Below are 17500 nucleotides of genomic sequence, written 5' to 3' on the forward strand. Positions count from 1 at the left end.
CACCACTACCCACCACTCTCCACTAACCCCACCACTCTCCACTAACCCCACCACTACCACCCACCACTCTCCACTAACCCCACCACCATCACCACCACCCACAACCACCACTACTAACCCCACCACCACCACTATCCACTAACCCACCACCACTACCCACCACTCTCCACTAACCCCACCACTCTCCACTAACCCCACCACTACCACCCACCACTCTCCACTAACCCCACCACCATCACCACCACCCACAACCACCACTACTAACCCCACCACCACCACTATCCACTAACCCACCACCACTACCAACCACTCTCCACTAACCCCACCACTCTCCACTAACCCCATCACTACCACCCACCACTCTCCTCTATCCCCACCACCATCACCACCACCCACAACCACCACTACTAACCCCACCACCACCACTATCCACTAACCCACCACCACTACCCACCACTCTCCACTAACCCCACCACTACCACCCACCACTCTCCTCTATCCCCACCACCATCACCACCACCCACAACCACCACTACTAACCCCACCACCACCACTATCCACTAACCCACCACCACTGACGCCACCACCACCACAACCCACCACTCTCCACTAACCCCACCACCACCACTCTCCACTGACCCCACCACTCTGCTCTAACCCCACCACCACCACAACCCACCACTGTGCACTAACCCCACCACTCTCTACTAACCCCACCACCACCACCCACCACTCTCCTCTAACCTCACCACCACCCTCCACCCTTCATCCACCACTGCAATAACTCCACCACCACCCTTCACCCGGCGCTCCGCTAACCCCACCAGTACCTCCCTCCTACACCCACTGCACCCAGCACTCCACTAACTCCACCACCACCCTCCACCCACTACTCCACTAACCCCACCACCACCCTCCACCCAGCATTCCACTAACCCCACCACCACCCTCCACCCAGCACTCCACTAACTCCACCACCTCCCTCCACCCAGCACTCCACTAACCCCACCACCACCATCACCCTTCACCCACTACTCCACTAACCCCACCACCACCCTCCACCCAGCACTCCACTAACTCCACCACCACCCTCCACCCAGCACTCCACTAACCCCACCACCACCCTCCACCCACTACTCCACTAACCCCACCACCACCATCACCCTTCACCCACTACTCCACTAACCCCACCACCACCCTCCACCCACCGCTCCACTAACCCCACCTCCCTCCACCCGGCTCAACCCTAACATCAGCAACCTCCACCCAGAGCTTCACTAACCTCACCACCACCCTCTGCATTAACGCTGCCCTCAGCTGATGTTTCAGGTCTGAATACACAGAAAACAGGAAAGTAATTTCTGCTCTGCGCTGATAATAAATTGCCTTCCATAACTGATGTGACGGCTCATTTGTTGTGAGCTGATGAATTTATGTATGGATCTGCACATTCTCATATACGCAACATTACTCTGTGTATCTCTTCCTCTCTTTCTCTATCTCTCTCAGACTATCCGTATGATTTTAGCCTGAATGAGACAGATGCCCCATCCTCCCCCTATCTTCCGATGGGGTTCACATACCTATCCAGTGATGTCTGCCCTGAGAGACTTCCTACCATGAGTATGTGCTGCCATGTCCTCTCATGAGTCCCACTGCTTAACGCGTCTGTTTCTGTTGTTGTCTGATGAATTTGTTCAGTAATTATTTAATCATGTGAGCATCATAGTGTCCTAATACAATGTCCTCTCTCCCCTCCCCTCCCCTCCCCTCAGAGGGCCGGTTGCTGGTAGATATGAGCGAGAGGTCCATGGAAGATGTGGAGAGGACCTTGCTGCAGACGGATCCCAGCCTTCTGATTGGTGGTCACTGGAAGCCTCAGGACTGTGTCCCACGCTGGAAGGTGAGACTGGGTTTCATCTCTCTGTTGAACTATTAGCTGGATAATAGGGTTAATGGTTAACACTGCTCCTCCACACTGCTAGCTGGCGAACACACTCACCTACACGCCTGTCTCTGTCTCTGCCTGCCTCTTTCTCTGCGCCTGTCTCTGTCTCGGCCTGTTTCTGCCTGCCTTTCTCTCCGCCTGTCTCTGTCTCGGCCTGTCTCTGCCTATCTTTCTCTCGGCCTGTCTCTGCCTGCCTCTTTCTCTGCGCCTGTCTCTGTCTCGGCCTGCCTCTTTCTCTGCGCCTGTCTCTGTCTCGGCCTGTTTCTGCCTCTCACTGTCCTGACTAAAGGACTGAAAGCTAATCAACACTATGGTGAAATAAATGACTCCAATATCATCAAAGTTACACAGAAATTAAAATGCAATTGGCCAAAACTCAGAAATAGATCCAGGATAAAATAAATGACTAGGTTCAGAAAGATGTCCATCAGTCCAGCCATTCATTTTTATTTCATCCATCCATCCAGCCATCTCTGGTTTCTGCTCAGTGTCTGAGCATGTAAGGAGAGAGAAAGCAAAGCACAAGGTCTCACTCCTGCAGATCACTTCTTTTCTCACTTCTCCAGATCACTCCACAGCTACACCACAGCAAATGTTAAAAAAAAGTCTTTATCAGCATGTTTCAACTAACCCATGAAAACAGAAGAATAATCTTTGTCTTTTGTAAGACCTGTCAGGTAGCCGGAGCTCTGCCTGAGTGTGATTTATAAAGATTATGACGATCACACACACAAACACACACAATTATGATATATACACCCATACGTGCGCACACACACACACACACACACACACACACACACACACACACACACACAGGAACAAGCAGAGGCCAGAATAACACCCGGTCTGACTGTGTGGCTACTGCCTGAACAGGCAGGTCCTGCCAGTATATCCACCATTCTTCCTTCCTGGATAGGTGGCCATCTTGGTGCCTTTCCGAAATCGTTATGAGCATCTGCCCATCTTACTGCATCACCTCATCCCAGCACTGCAGAGACAGAGGCTCCAGTTCGCCCTCTACGTCATTGAGCAGGTAAAGGTGGAGTTGGGCGGGGAAGGGGTGTGGTGGGCGGGGCAGGGAGCGGTGGGCGGGGCAGGGGTGTGGTGGGCGGGGCAGGGAGCGGTGGGCGGGGCAGGGGTGTGGTGGCTTAAGCACCACTGGAATGTGCAAAGGTTTTCTTCCCTCTGTTGTGAAACTACTTGCACTCTGCTTACTGTTCTTATAATAGAGTAAGGTAGTACACACACACACACACACACACACACACAAACACACGAGGTACATTGAGAGTCATAAATAATAATTTTATCCTTATCAGAGTTGTGGATCATAATTGTAAAGTTTTATCTGTTGGAGGGAGTCTGAAGTTCACAGGAGATCTGGGGCTGATGCTCGAAAAACTTGTCAGTGCTCAGCAGCCAATCATCTGCTGTTTAGATTAGACTCCACCCCCTCAGGAGCAAAGGTTCCTCAAGAATACTGAGATCATCATACGGCAAGGCTCAAGTGTGTGTGTGTGTGTGTGTGTGTGTGTGTGTGTGTGTGTGTGTGTGTGTGTGTGTGTGTGTTCGTGTCTTCTCCACAGGCGGGTTATGAGCCCTTCAACCGTGCCATGCTGTTCAACGTGGGCTTCAGGGAGGCAATGAAAGACCTCCAGTGGGACTGTGTGATCTTCCATGATGTTGACCACATCCTGGAGAACGACAGGAACTACTACGGCTGCAGTGACATGCCACGGCACTACGCTGTCCAGCTCAACAAGTACTCGTACATGTGAGCGCTTTTGGAATGCATGCACACACACACACACACACCCCTTCTCTATGGTGAAGTTCTTATGGGTTTGTTTTATTTACGCAGGCTGCCGTATGATGAGTTTTTCGGGGGGGTCAGTGGCCTCACTGCTGAGCAGTTTCAGAGGATAAATGGCTTTCCCAATGCATTCTGGGGCTGGGGTGGGGAGGATGATGACCTTTGGAACAGGTGAGGTGTTTATAAATCCTCCTAAGGCAAACAGAGACTCTGAATAGATCAGCACACACCATAGCACACACACACTGTAGCACATGTCCCAAGGTACAGCACACACACATCCCAGAGCACACCACACACACACACACACACACACACACACACACACACACACACACTGTAGCACACACCACACACACGCTAGCACACACATACTATAGCAAGTCCCAGACCACAGCACACACACACTATAACATGTGTAAGGTGGTCTCAAACCCAGGTCATGATGCCTGATGATGCCTACAGCCGACTGGGTGAGCAACCACGTTCTAACAATGGTGGGCCCATGTGCCGAACAGTTAGACCTCGGGTCAGGTAAAACAAAAGGAAAAACTAAACACCACGCCGAGCGTGGAAAAAAAGGTAGAACAAAGGATGCCACGGGAAGAAATGGCAACCCCGATGCACTGGGGAAAACTCAAACTAAAACTTCCCAGACAAAACCAGAAAACGGGGAGGAACTGGAATGGTTAAGGGAAGCCTCCGGAGAGAGACAGACTCGAGAGGGGAAAACTGGAGAAGGGAGGGGACGTGTGAAGACACGGACACTCTCGCAGCACAAAAGTGAGGTGTAGCACGAGAGCTCACAGACCTCAATACTTGGTTCACTGGTTCACTGGGCTTATATAAAGTCTAGCCCAGCTGTGGAGTGTTAAGCCTGATTAGTGGTGTGGTTGACTCGAGGCCTCCCTCTGGTGACCGGAAGGGGCTTCGGCCTGGCGCCAACCCTTACAACATGTCCCAGAGCGCAACACACACACACACTGTGGCACATGTCCCAGACCACAGCACTCACACACTGTAGCACCGAAGAGGATACTAAATTCCTCACACCTGCAGCAGTGCTTTTCAAATAAACAAAACCGATTGCCTGAGTCTGGTACTCATCATCGTCACCTGCTGGAGGCAATGCTAACTGAGCCTGTTGAGAAGCATGTTTTGTTCAGGCTACTGTTTACCATATAATTAGAGGAAATGAGTCCACGTTCATTAGGTCTCTTACAACTAGCAGAAAGCTATCCTTCTAAATAGTTTATAAATATATTTTTTCCTGAGTAGTTGTAAAAATCACAACGATGCTGGCAGCGTTTTTGTTAACTTTACAGTCTATATAGAATAGAAGATAGATGAGAGATGATAGAATTATCTCCCGCTACTGAAGATCACACAAGCTGATAATAGTGGGATGTTTTTCTCTGAAGTGTGAAGGGCAGAGGTCAGAGTTCATCTAGAATACGTGTGGTGCTCCGGTCTTAGGGTCCTTAGTCTCAGTTGGCTCACTGCTGTGGTCACTTTCTCACGGTGTGACAGGGTCCAGTATGCTGGGTACACTGTGAGTCGCCCTCTAGGGGAGATCGGCCGCTACATGTCCATACCCCACCACCATCGAGGAGAGGTGCAGTTCCTGGGCAGGTCAGTTACATTCTTACCCCACCCTGATCCCCCCCCCCCCACACACACACATTCACACAGCCTCCTGTTACCCTCCCCGTTCCTACCCTGCTCTGCCCTCCCCAATCTCACCTCTGTTACCCTGCCCGTTATGACCCCGCTCTGACCCTAGAGTTTACCGACCCTCTGTCATTCTCAGGTACACGCTACTTCGGCACTCTAAGGAGAGGCAGAAGCTGGATGGCCTGAACAACTTACACTACTCCCCCGTAGTGTCCAGGAGGCGCCTCTACACCAACATAACCGTGGCTCTGAGTCGAGACCTGGCTCTGGTTGCAGACTACTGAGGCTCCTGGCTTGTCCCCTTGTGCAGGAGGACAGAGCAGGGGACCAGTGTGTCCTCCCCACCCAGCTGAGCCACGACTCTGTCCAGGACGCGTCACCTTTGCTACTTCTGTTCTCTCCGGTCCCATCACCGAACGGCTCCGAGCCCAAACCCAGGAGCTGGTGTTTGCTTCTGTCCACCATCACGCTGTTGCATATCGAGTTTTCGTCTGCCTCAACTCTTCTGCGGTCTTCACGTCACTTCCCCACGCTGATGTCCGCTGGGCGGAGCTCCCGGGGACTGGGCAGAGCCCGCGCCTCCGTCTCTGGGCACATACTCCCTTTCACTGACCAACCGGGCACCACAGCACCGAGAGTTGGGTCCACTGTTTACAGTGGGAATGAGGAGGCAGCCGGAGGCAGTGCCCCCTGCACTGGCTCCTCCTCCTTTCCTCCCTCAGAAAGAAGCACAGCAGGTTCTGTGCAAGAGAAACAGAAACATGCACTGATATGAGCTGGACAGAAACCATGTACAAGTTATAGGAGTAAACCAGAGTGACTGTGTGCACGCGTGCGTGTGTGATGGTGCAGCAGTCTATTTTGATGCCAGGACATAAAACATTTAAAGGACATTTGAAAATGTTGACCATTTGTATGGGTTTGAATTTCCTTTATCAGTATGAATCTAGGGAGGCTGGGTGTGTCATGGCAGCGTGGATGCTGTCGTAGGGCATGGCTGTGCAAATCCCTCTCACACACACACACTGTCTTTAAAAACATAACATAACATAATCTTGAAAGTTGTAGTGCAGTCTCTGAACATGCACAGTGTGTGTCACCCGTGTCTGTGTGTGTGTGTGTGTGTCTGTGTGTGTGTGTGAGAGAGAGCTGGCAGAGAGAGGCTGTGGTGTGGCAGGTCGTGTGTCCCGACGGCGTGTCCCGACGGTGTTCCTCCTCTACACCGCTACTCTTCAGGTCTGAGCACTAGAGCATTGCTAGCAGCGATGGGAGTTCTAGTGCAGTTATGCTAGCTGCCGTTTGTTCTCCTGCTAATTAAGCACTGCTGTCTATCAAGCACGTTAGACATTTTGGGTGACCTCTCCAGAAACTTGATGTTTAAAATATGAATTGAGGTAGCGCCTGTTTATCTGCTGTTCATTTCATTCCAGTTATCTCATGTACCGAACGTTTCTGAGCAGTGATGTTTACACAGTGAGGCACTGGCTTCACACTTTGTTTTGTTTACACAGGGGGCACCTAGCAGAATTGCCCCACAGTTATCCCATAATTGCCCCAGTGTTGTGCTGATATTGCAGGAGTGTTTCCCGACCTCCGCATGGAACAGTCCGTTGTAAAAGCAGTGAGAGGACCTTGAGCTGCACTCTCGGAATACGTCACTTCAGCCAAACTCCTCATTCATCTGTGGGCAGTGCAGTTAGAAAACACAACCTTCACAGCACAAGGCTCAGACAAAGTGAGGGTTAGGGATTAGGGGTAGGGGTTAGGGATTGGGGATTAGGGGTAGGGGTTAGGGATTAGGGGTAGGGGTTAGGGGTTAGGGATTAGGGGTTAGGGATTAGGGATTAGGGATTAGGGGTAGGGGTTAGGGATTAGGATTAGGGGTAGGGGTTAGGGATTAAGGGTTAGGGATTAGGGGTAGGGGTTAGGGATTAGGGGTAGGGATTAGGGGTAGGGGTTAGGGATTAGGGGTAGGGGTTAGGGATTAGGAGTAGGGGTTAGGGATTAGGGGAGCTGTTAGAACACTGACATATTTGCATAATTTCAGATGATAAAACTGTTGTGTGAACATACTACCATATCAGTAATTAATGCGCCTTTTAAAAGAGCTGTTTTTTAAGCGAGAAACCTATGATGGTGCATCATTGTCAACCAGTGAGGACACACTGCCCATTGTGGAAATCCTGCGTGTATGCATGTGTGTGTGTGTGTTTGCATAGATTATATAAGACCCAAAAACCTACAGTGGATGGGGAAGTTAGTATCCCACAGCAATCTCCTGTGTGTGTGTGTGTGTGTGTGTGTGTGTGTGTGTGTGTGTGTGTGTGTGTGTGTGTGTGTGTGTTTGTGCACATATGTAATACATCCTCCTCCCTCATTCAGGCAGTGCCTCTAGCTACCTATATGCCAGTGTGTATAACAGGGGGCCATAAGTGAAGCTATTTGCAATAGTCCATTAGAGTCTCTGTCTCACAAGTCTCACATGTCACCTGTCTCATGTGTTTCATGTTTCATGTGTTTCGTTTGTCGGCCTTGGATAATTGGCCTGCAGACCATGCTAGGCTGCAGGATTACAAATCACCTAATACACACACACACGCGCACACACACATGCTTACAAACTCACACACTGGTACATGATCACTACACACAGGGTTTGTAATGCCGTACATACCTGTGTGTGTTTGTGTGTGTGTGTGTTAAGTGCATCTCAGAGGCAGGTCCTCTTGTATTTATGATTTCTTTATGGACATCTTTTCCCCTGTGGTTGATTTTATTATTTTTGTTTTGCTGTTTTTTTGTTATTATTCTTGTTTTGCTTTATTTCTTTTGATTCTAAGTCTAATTGTCTTAATTGCTTCTGTAAAGCAGAGGTGTGATGTTTAAAATGAGAAGCGAATGCACTGAATTGCATGAAGGAAAAAACACTACGATACATCATCTGCTTAGCTGAGCGCGAGTCATGTTTATGAAGATGCCGATGGAGAAAGAGAAAGAAGGAGAGAGATCAGGGGAGCGAGAGACCTGTTTTTCCAGCTGAACCCCGGTCTGTGCCACTCTGACAGGAGTCAGGGCTGTGTCGGGTGGGGTAAGGGTAGGGTGGTGTCGGGTGGGGTAAGGGGTAGGGTGGTGTTGGGTGGGGTAAGGGTAGGGTGGTGTCGGGTGGGGTAAGGGGTAGGGTGGTGTTGGGTGGGGTAAGGGTAGGGTGGTGTCGGGTAGGGTGGTGTCGGGTAGGGTGGTGTCGGGTGGGGTAAGGGTAGGGTGGTGTTGGGTGGGGTAAGGGTAGGGTGGTGTCGGGTAGGGTGGTGTCGGGTGGGGTAAGGGGTAGGGTGGTGTTGGGTGGGGTAAGGGTAGGGTGGTGTCGGGTAGGGTGGTGTCGGGTGGGGTAAGGGGTAGGGTGGTGTTGGGTGGGGTAAGGGTAGGGTGGTGTCGGGTAGGGTGGTGTCGGGTGGGGTAAGGGTAGGGTGGTGTTGGGTGGGGTAAGGGTAGGGTGGTGTCGGGTAGGGTGGTGTCGGGTGGGGTAAGGGTAGGGTGGTGTTGGGTGGGGTAAGGGTAGGGTGGTGTCGGGTAGGGTGGTGTCGGGTGGGGTAAGGGTAGGGTGGTGTTGGGTGGGGTAAGGGTAGGGTGGTGTCGGGTAGGGTGGTGTCGGGTGGGGTAAGGGGTAGGGTGGTGTTGGGTGGGGTAAGGGTAGGGTGGTGTCGGGTAGGGTGGTGTCGGGTGGGGTAAGGGTAGGGTGGTGTTGGGTGGGGTAAGGGTAGGGTGGTGTCGGGTAGGGCTGTGTCGGGTGGGGTAAGGGTAGGGTGGTGTCGGGTAGGGTGGTGTTGGGTGGGGTAAGGGTAGGGTGGTGTCGGGTAGGGTGGTGTTGGGTGGGGTAAGGGTAGGGTGGTGTCGGGTGGGGTAAGGGGTAGGGTGGTGTTGGGTGGGGTAAGGGTAGGGTGGTGTCGGGTAGGGTGGTGTCGGGTGGGGTAAGGGTAGGGTGGTGTTGGGTGGGGTAAGGGTAGGGTGGTGTCGGGTAGGGCTGTGTCGGGTGGGGTAAGGGTAGGGTGGTGTCGGGTGGGGTAAGGGTAGGGTGGTGTCGGGTAGGGTGGTGTCGGGTGGGGTAAGGGTAGGGTGGTGTTGGGTGGGGTAAGGGTAGGGTGGTGTCGGGTGGGGTAAGGGTAGGGTGGTGTTTAAAGTCTTGCCTCCTCTCTATGTCGTGACGCTTCTCCTCTCATCTCTCTGTGAGCACTGGAGACTTTCTGCCAGGTTCAGTCTCCTTTTCTTTCTTGGCATCTGACCAAAATGGCTGTGCTCTGCCAAGCTTGGGCTCTGGAGTTAGAATAGTGCTTCATGTCATTTGCCTGTAGGTTTAGTATGTCGATGCTTTGTCCTGAATCAGTTTCCCTAACTGACACACAGGAAATATCTGAAATATTGACACCAGTCTCACTGGTCTTCTGATTTAGGGTAACTTGATTTTTCAGCTCTGTCTGGTGTAGAGACGCCTACGCCATTCTTCATTCAACCAGAACCATGATGGAATGTTCTGTTCCTGATGGAATGTTCTGTTCAGGTCCGTTTGTGATGACAGGAGAACCACATCCTACCCCTCGAATGAACGGAAGCCTTAAACAAAATTTTAATTTATTCAATATTGTTTTTATTATTTTTTAATTTTTTAACGTCGGATCTATTTAAAATCCTAATGCATATGTTAAGAATGTTTTAGGAGGCAACGGTCATGCAGATCACTACGAATGCTGCAGTAATACTGAACAAACGTGGAGGTGTTTACCGAGGCTGCTTTGGTGCCAGTTACGTTTCTCAGAATGCCACAAACTCCAACGTCCAACACAATAGGTTCAGACAAAATACATCACTTCAGACAGACAACAGAGCTTCAAACATCAGTGAGTCACTCTTCAGTGTAGTAAGGACATCAGTGAGGCGACACTGTGTCTTACTAAGGACCTCAGCCTGCTGTATAATGTTTATCATACAGCTACCAAACCAGCACCTCAGTAATCATCTCCGAATTCCTCATTCTTCTAAGTGCTAAGTGTCTTTTTATGAACACAAAAAATGTGTTTAGATAAGATGATGATAATTGATGATGATGATGATGATAAATGATCTTCTTTGTGACTTAAGGAGCTGTCTCCTTGATCTAAAGCCATCTGCCACTCGTATCATCTTGGCCTTATGTGCAAGTCGTATGTTTGGCGTGTAGGTGATGTTTAAGATGTGAAGTCTTTTTTTAATGATTACCACTGAACTGGCAGAAATATCAAAATAAACAAGATATAAAGCCATGACTCCGTCTGACCTTTTGTGCTTGGTGGTTTTCTTTGTGTGAGATTGCTGATGTCCAGTGTTCTGAAAAGCAGTTGGAAGGTATGTTACATAACACAGAGGGCGGAGTGGGGTTGGAGGGCCACTGTGAGGTGTGTTACACTGGCTTTTGTATAATCCATCCATCCATCCCATCAGCAAATTGCCAAAAAGAAATAGATTTACAACTCATGTGTTGTCTAGTGAAAAAAACCAAAAAAACGAAAGTACACAATTGACATATTATAAATTAGATTATGATTGTATTATTAATAAAATAATAATAAAAGAAATGTATACATTCTGTTTCATTTGTATCACTACAGCATTGTCTCGCACACAGATTATTCTCCAGATCTATTAGATCTTTTGTTTATAATAACATAATTATAATCTCATCACTTGCCACAACCAAATGTCAGCCTTTACCTTCTGTATTAAATAACACATGTCTTTGTGAAAGCTGATTTCCATAAACAACACTATAAACATGTTCCTCGCTGCTGTCCTTGATGAATTTGGCTGGGCAGGTTTGGTAACAGACTGTTCCTGCAGCATTCAGAGACATTGAGGCTTTTAGTCTGCGTCTTTAGTGAAGGTTCAGTGTAATTATAAACCACATTAGCTGTCTACCTGTATACTCGTGGAATGTTTTAAAATTTGCCTAAGAACAATAAAAGTCTGCATATAACTGTAATAATATTGCTATAATACTGCTATGATATTTCTGTAATACTGCTAGAATACTGCTGTAATACTGCTATATTGCTATAATAGTTCTGTAATATTCCTATAGTACTGCTGTAATGTTGCTATAATACTGTTGTAATAGTACTGTAATACTGCTATAATACTGCTGTATTACTGCTATAAAAGTACTGTAATGCTGCTATAATAGTACTGTAATACTGCTTTATTACTGCTGTTATAGTACTGTAATACCACAAAAATACTGCTATAATACTGCGGTAATACTGCTGTAATACTACTGCTATAATACTGCTATAATACTGCTGTAATACTACTGCTATAATACTGCTATAATACTGCTGTAATAGTACTGCTATTATACTGCTATGATACTGCTGTAGTGCTGCAGTAATAATGCTATAATACTGCTGTAATGTTACTTCTATAATACTGCTATAGTATTGCGGTAATACTACTGCTATAATACTGCTGTAATACTGCTGTAATACTACTGCTAATATACTGCTTTAATACTACTGCGATTATACTGCTGTAATACTGCTGTAATACTACTGCTATTATACTGCTATGATACTGCTGTAATACTGCTGTAATAGTGCTATCATACTGCTCTAATACTGCTCTAATACTGCTGTAATACTACTGATATAATACTGCTGTAACACTACTGCTATGATACTGCTGTAAAACTGCTGTAATAGTGCTATAATACTGCTCTAATACTGCTGTAATACTACTGCTATAATACTGCTGTAACACTACTGCTATGATACTGCTGTAATAGTGCTATAATACTGCTCTAATACTGCTGTAATACTACTGCTATAATACTGCTGTAACACTACTGCTATGATACTGCTGTAACACTACTGGTGTAATACTGCTCTAATACTGCTGTAATACTACTGCTATAATACTGCTGTAACACTGCTATGATACTGCTGTAACACTACTGCTGTAATACTGCTCTAATACTGCTGTAATACTACTGCTATAATACTGCTGTAACACTGCTATAATACTGCTGTAATACTACTGCTATAATACTGCTGTAACACTGCTATAATACTGCTGTAACACTGCTATAATACTGCTGTAACACTACTGCTATGATACTGCTGTAATACTGCTCTAATACTGCTGTAACACTACTGCTGTAATGTTGCTGTAACACTACTGCTATGATACTGCTGTAATAGTGCTATAATACTGCTCTAATACTGCTGTAATACTACTGCTATAATACTGCTGTAACACTACTGCTATAATACTGCTGTAACACTACTGCTATGATACTGCTGTAATACTGCTGTAATAGTGCTATAATACTGCTCTAATACTGCTGTAATACTACTGCTATAATACTGCTGTAACACTACTGCTATGATACTGCTGTAACACTACTGCTGTAATACTGCTCTAATACTGCTGTAATACTACTGCTATAATACTGCTGTAACACTACTGCTATGATACTGCTGTAACACTACTGCTGTAATACTGCTCTAATACTGCTGTAATACTACTGCTATAATACTGCTGTAACACTACTGCTATGATACTGCTGTAACACTACTGCTATGATACTGCTGTAACACTGTTGTAACACTACTGGTGTAATACTGCTGTAACACTGCTGTAACACTACTGCTATGATACTGCTGTAACACTGCTATTGTCATGATTAGTCCCTCCCAGGTTCCAGCTTCCGTGGTTTCATGTCTTGTGTGTTTGGGGTCCATGCCATAGTTTCGTTTTCTTCTCTCCTCGTTTGATTGCTTGCACCTGTCCCTTGTTTCTACCTTTGGTTCTTCTATTTAAACCCTGTCTTAATCCCTGTTAAAAATCGCTTGTTAAAAAAATACAGATACCAAGCTGCCATCTCACTTGAATCAAACCCAAACATATTGCCGTGTGTAGCTCTAAGCCCTTGAGCTGACCTTCTGCAAATATGAGTGTGGGCAGCACTTCCAGTCTGGCACACATCCTGCCTCGCACACTTCCTGTCTGTCCCTGCCGGTTCTCTTTTGCCACAGCTGCAGTAAAGAGCATCCTTCAGCATCCTCCAGCAGAGCACTCTGGGTATTTTAGGGTCTCTTTAATGGCCAACTCTCTCTCTCTGAAACGTGTACTGTCACTATACCAACGTGACAGCAATAAAGTCCAGTTGTACTGCCAACAGTAAACGTAGAACCTGTGATGCTATCTGTATCCTCTATGTGAAATAGGATCTGTCTAAGTGTGACTAAGAGTTCAGCTAGACGGAAAAGGAAACTGCGTACACTGTCACACACACACGCATGTGTGCTCACAAAGTATGAAGGTTTGCACAGACTCAAACATTTACTACAGGTGCGTCATGACACAGATGTGAGTTAAACTGGCAACTCTGCGTGGAAAGCTCTTCTCAGTAACAACAGTACTGCGTGGTTTCCCTTGTTAGAGCGCACGCACACACAAGCCTACCGACCGCTGTTTATAAACCATTAGTACTTTATTGTTTATGTCTGTTTATCCTCTACCTTTTAACATTTGTTTTACTTTGTCTCATATAAAACACCCAGACTAAACAGAATGTTGAAGCTGATATAAAACTTACAACCACATAAATCAACACTGCATAACTGTCCGTAGCACCCACTACAGGCCAGTGATAATTGTGGTTTTGAACCAGAGCACTATACGACACAATCAGCACACTGGTCTCATTGTCACTTGAGTCACTGGTCTCCAGTTTCAGGACAGGAGTTGAATATGTAACCATAGTGACTTTCCAAATCGAGATCTGAGGATGGAATGCAGTAGAAATGCTCAGATCCATGTAAGAAAGTTTTAGTTCAGACAGTATATGTGAGTGTGTGCGTGTATATATATATATATATATATATATATATATATATATATAGTGTTTGATATCTAGCACTGTTCTGCAGTGCACTTCTTATATTCTTAAGGAATATGTTTGTTCCTCAGTGTACTGTTTTAGGTGGTGTATTGTTTAAATTAAGTAGTGTGTTGCTTGTTAAGTAGTGTATTGTTTAAATAGTGTGTTAATCTATGTTAAGTAGTGTGTTGCTTATGTTAAGTCGTGTGTTGTTTTTGTGTAAAGTGGCATGTTGTTTGTTAAGTAGTGCTTTGTTTATGTTAGTAGTGTGTTATGTTAAATAGCAAGTCCAAAAAATGTAGTCTGTAACAATTTGGCATAGACAACCCATCTTCCTTTCATTGCTTTGTGTGTGTCTTTGTGCATGTGTGCATGCACATGGTGTGTGTGTGTGCACGAGTGAGTGAGAGAGAGAGAGAGAGAGAGAGAGAGAGAGAGAGAGAGAGAGAGAGAGAGAGAGAGAGAGAGAGCATACAGAGCCAGGAAATAAACAACTAATGACTCCTGAGGGTCATGTTTATTTAAGTTATTGCTGCCCTCTGGTGGTAAATGTTGAAACCATCACAACCAAGCCATCTTTATGAGTGATTGCCAATGCAGTGTTTCCAACATTTCACTTATTTCACTTAGGGTTTTAAAACATTTTTAATCTTGAAAAATTATAATCTCTTAGAAACAACAAAAAACAAATACAGTATAAGTCAGAGGCATATATTTCTCTTACAAACAATTCACACACCACAAGGTTTATAAAATATGTTTAGCACCATTATTGTTGACATACAGTAACTTTAAAAGAGAAGAATGTAGAGGGGAATGGGAGTGAGTGGTTTTAGAAACCTGTAGCAGCTTATAGTTCTGACATCATTCTCATTGCTGTGTGTTAGCTATGATCTTACTAATCACCTATTCCAGTGTTCCTCGGTCCCTGGGCTGAAACACCTGATTTCAGTCATGCAGCAGAATGTGTTACATCACTGCAGCAGAATGTGTGTTACACAACTGTAATCAGAATGTGTTACATCACTATAATCAGAATGTGTGTTACATCAATGTGATCAGAATGTGTGTTACATCACTGTAAGCAGAATGTGTGTTACATCACTGTAATCAGAATGTGTTACATCACTGTAAGCAGAATGTGTTACATCACTGTAATCAGAATGTGTGTTACATCACTGTAAGCAGTGCTAAGCAGGGTTACTTGAGCAGAGGGACAGGGAAAAACTGGTCTGAACCAGACCTGATATAAGGATACAGTCCTTAAGTTATTGAACAGAACAGTAGAGACAGAGTGAAAGAGGACAGAACACAGCCCTGCTGAGGAAGAATGGAAGCTAAATCAAAGGAAAGGAAACTGCTAATCTGTACAAGCTAGAGCAGAGTTTGTACCCTTGGGGCTACTGGTCACCACGCTGGTGGGCGGAGTCTGTAGCCTGTGGGCTACTGGCCACCATGCTGGTGGGTGGAGTCTGTAGTCCGTGGGCTACTGGTCATCTTGCTGGTGGGCGGAGTCTGTAGCCTGTGGGCTACTGGTCACCTTGCTGCTGGGCGGAGTCTGTAGCCTGTGGGCTACTGGTCACCTTGCTGCTGGGCGGAGTCTGCCTTGCTCACGCACTCTTCCAGCCCATCTTTCAGCTGTGCCAGCTGTTGGGTGTGGCTGGCCAGTGTTCCATTTACCTGCGCCAGGTAGGTGTCCGAGTGGCTCTCTAGCTCCGCCCGGATCCTCTCCAGCTCACGTCCCAGCTCGCTGAGGCTGCCACACTGGCCTTCTACGCGGCTGACGCGGCTCTCCACACCCATCACCTCTCGACGCACCCCCAGGGCCGTGCCTCGGCAGATGTGCAGCTCGCTCTCCAGCTGGTGCCTGAGGCCCTGCAGCTCACCCTTCAGTTGGATCAGCCGTCGCTCGCCCGCGCCCAGCAGCGACGCCTGGCGGCCCACCTGCTCCGCCACGCCCCGCACCTGCGACGACAGCCGCTGCTCACGTGTCTGCCAGGAGGAGTTGGCGTGGCCCACCTCTCGGGTGAACAGGTGTACAGAGTCGCGGAGCCCCTTCAATGTGCGGTTCACAGAGTTGACGTTGATCTTGAGGAGGGTGATCTCCCCCTGCAGCATGTCCTGCTCGTCGCGGGCCAGCTGTACCATGACGCCCTGCATCGTTCTGTTCAGGCGCTCTAGCATGTCAGAGTGAGCGTCCAGGCGTTCTGACAGCTTCTTCTCCACCTCCTTGCACTCTTCCACCTCAGTCTGGAAGTCCTGGGTGGAGTCCCGGCCGGGTGCGGGAGAGCAGGTCGATGTGCACAGCAGCTCCAGGTCCGTCAGCTGATTCTGAAGGCCATCCAGTTCGGTCTCCACCCTCCGACGCATGTTCTCGATTTCGGTCTCCAGCGCTGGCACCACCTGGCCCTCCAGCAGGGATGGGGCCGTGGCATTGCTCAGCTCCTCCACCACCAAGATCAGCCTCTCCTCCAGGTTCCTCAGCTTCTTGTCCAGAAGGGGGTTAAACCCATCCAAGGATCCTGCCCCCACATCTGACCTGCCTGGCCCGCCCTCGCCCCTCTTGGTGACGTTAATTCTGCCTTCTATGCCGACCAGGCGGGCATCCAGCAGTCCCTCCATGTGGAGTGTCTGCTCCGTTAGCACCACCTGCAGCTGCCTTTGTGACTCCGTCAGGTCTCTGACAGCCTCCTCCAGCAGCTGCACACGCTGCGACAGGCTGACCTCGGTCAGCGTGAGGCCCTGCACCTGCGTCTTGAGCCTCTGGAGCTCCTCCTTCAGATCTGCCTCACGGCCCTCCAGGCTCTGACCGCTCAGCTGCTCCTGATGACACTCCTGCTGTACCTGAGTGTTACAGTGCTGGGTTAACGCTGCAAATCTGCACCCTCACTAAACACCATCTGTGACTCTTACACTGGGGCAGTAATATTTGCCTTTTAATTACAAAAGATGAACTGTCTTCATTGTCCACAGTATAACTAAAGGCGTGTTGGTCCTCTAATTATGTGGTTTCATATTTCATATCAAACTAAGGCTAGGTTTAGGGCTTGGGCTAGGTCTAGGGTTAGGGTTAAGGCTAGGTTTAGGTTTTGGGCAAGGTCTTTTCTTAACAACGAAGCTTCATTGTTAAAACAAGATTCTTTAATTCCTTCAACCA

At 47.8% G+C, this 17500-nt stretch overlaps 2 protein-coding genes across 4 annotated transcripts in view; one reads left to right on the forward strand and one right to left on the reverse strand.

Moving 5' to 3' along the window:
* b4galt5 (UDP-Gal:betaGlcNAc beta 1,4- galactosyltransferase, polypeptide 5) overlaps positions 1 to 7193 on the forward strand; it is a 31184-nt gene extending 23991 nt beyond the window's left edge. For 2 of the 3 annotated variants that reach the window (XM_027024523.3, XM_081707162.1), the window contains 7 exons: positions 1510 to 1623; positions 1776 to 1903; positions 2868 to 2984; positions 3538 to 3725; positions 3813 to 3935; positions 5295 to 5396; positions 5575 to 7193. In XM_027024523.3, the coding sequence (XP_026880324.2) occupies positions 1510 to 1623; positions 1776 to 1903; positions 2868 to 2984; positions 3538 to 3725; positions 3813 to 3935; positions 5295 to 5396; positions 5575 to 5722 (920 nt within the window). In that variant the 3' untranslated portion in view covers positions 5723 to 7193. The remainder of the gene's footprint in view (positions 1 to 1509; positions 1624 to 1775; positions 1904 to 2867; positions 2985 to 3537; positions 3726 to 3812; positions 3936 to 5294; positions 5397 to 5574) is intronic. The other variant, XM_081707163.1, reaches the window with a different exon arrangement.
* Positions 7194 to 14836: 7643 nt separating this feature from the next.
* The window catches only part of emilin3b (elastin microfibril interfacer 3b), a 14275-nt gene continuing 11611 nt past the window's right edge, over positions 14837 to 17500 (reverse strand). The window contains exon 6 of the mRNA XM_027024508.3: positions 14837 to 17187. Coding sequence (XP_026880309.2) covers positions 15916 to 17187 — 1272 coding nt within the window. The 3' untranslated portion in view covers positions 14837 to 15915. The remainder of the gene's footprint in view (positions 17188 to 17500) is intronic.

This window comes from Electrophorus electricus, chromosome 24, assembly GCF_041902795.1.
Source record: "Electrophorus electricus isolate QZ-2024a chromosome 24, ASM4190279v1, whole genome shotgun sequence".
NCBI classification, from domain to species: Eukaryota; Metazoa; Chordata; class Actinopteri; order Gymnotiformes; family Gymnotidae; genus Electrophorus; species Electrophorus electricus.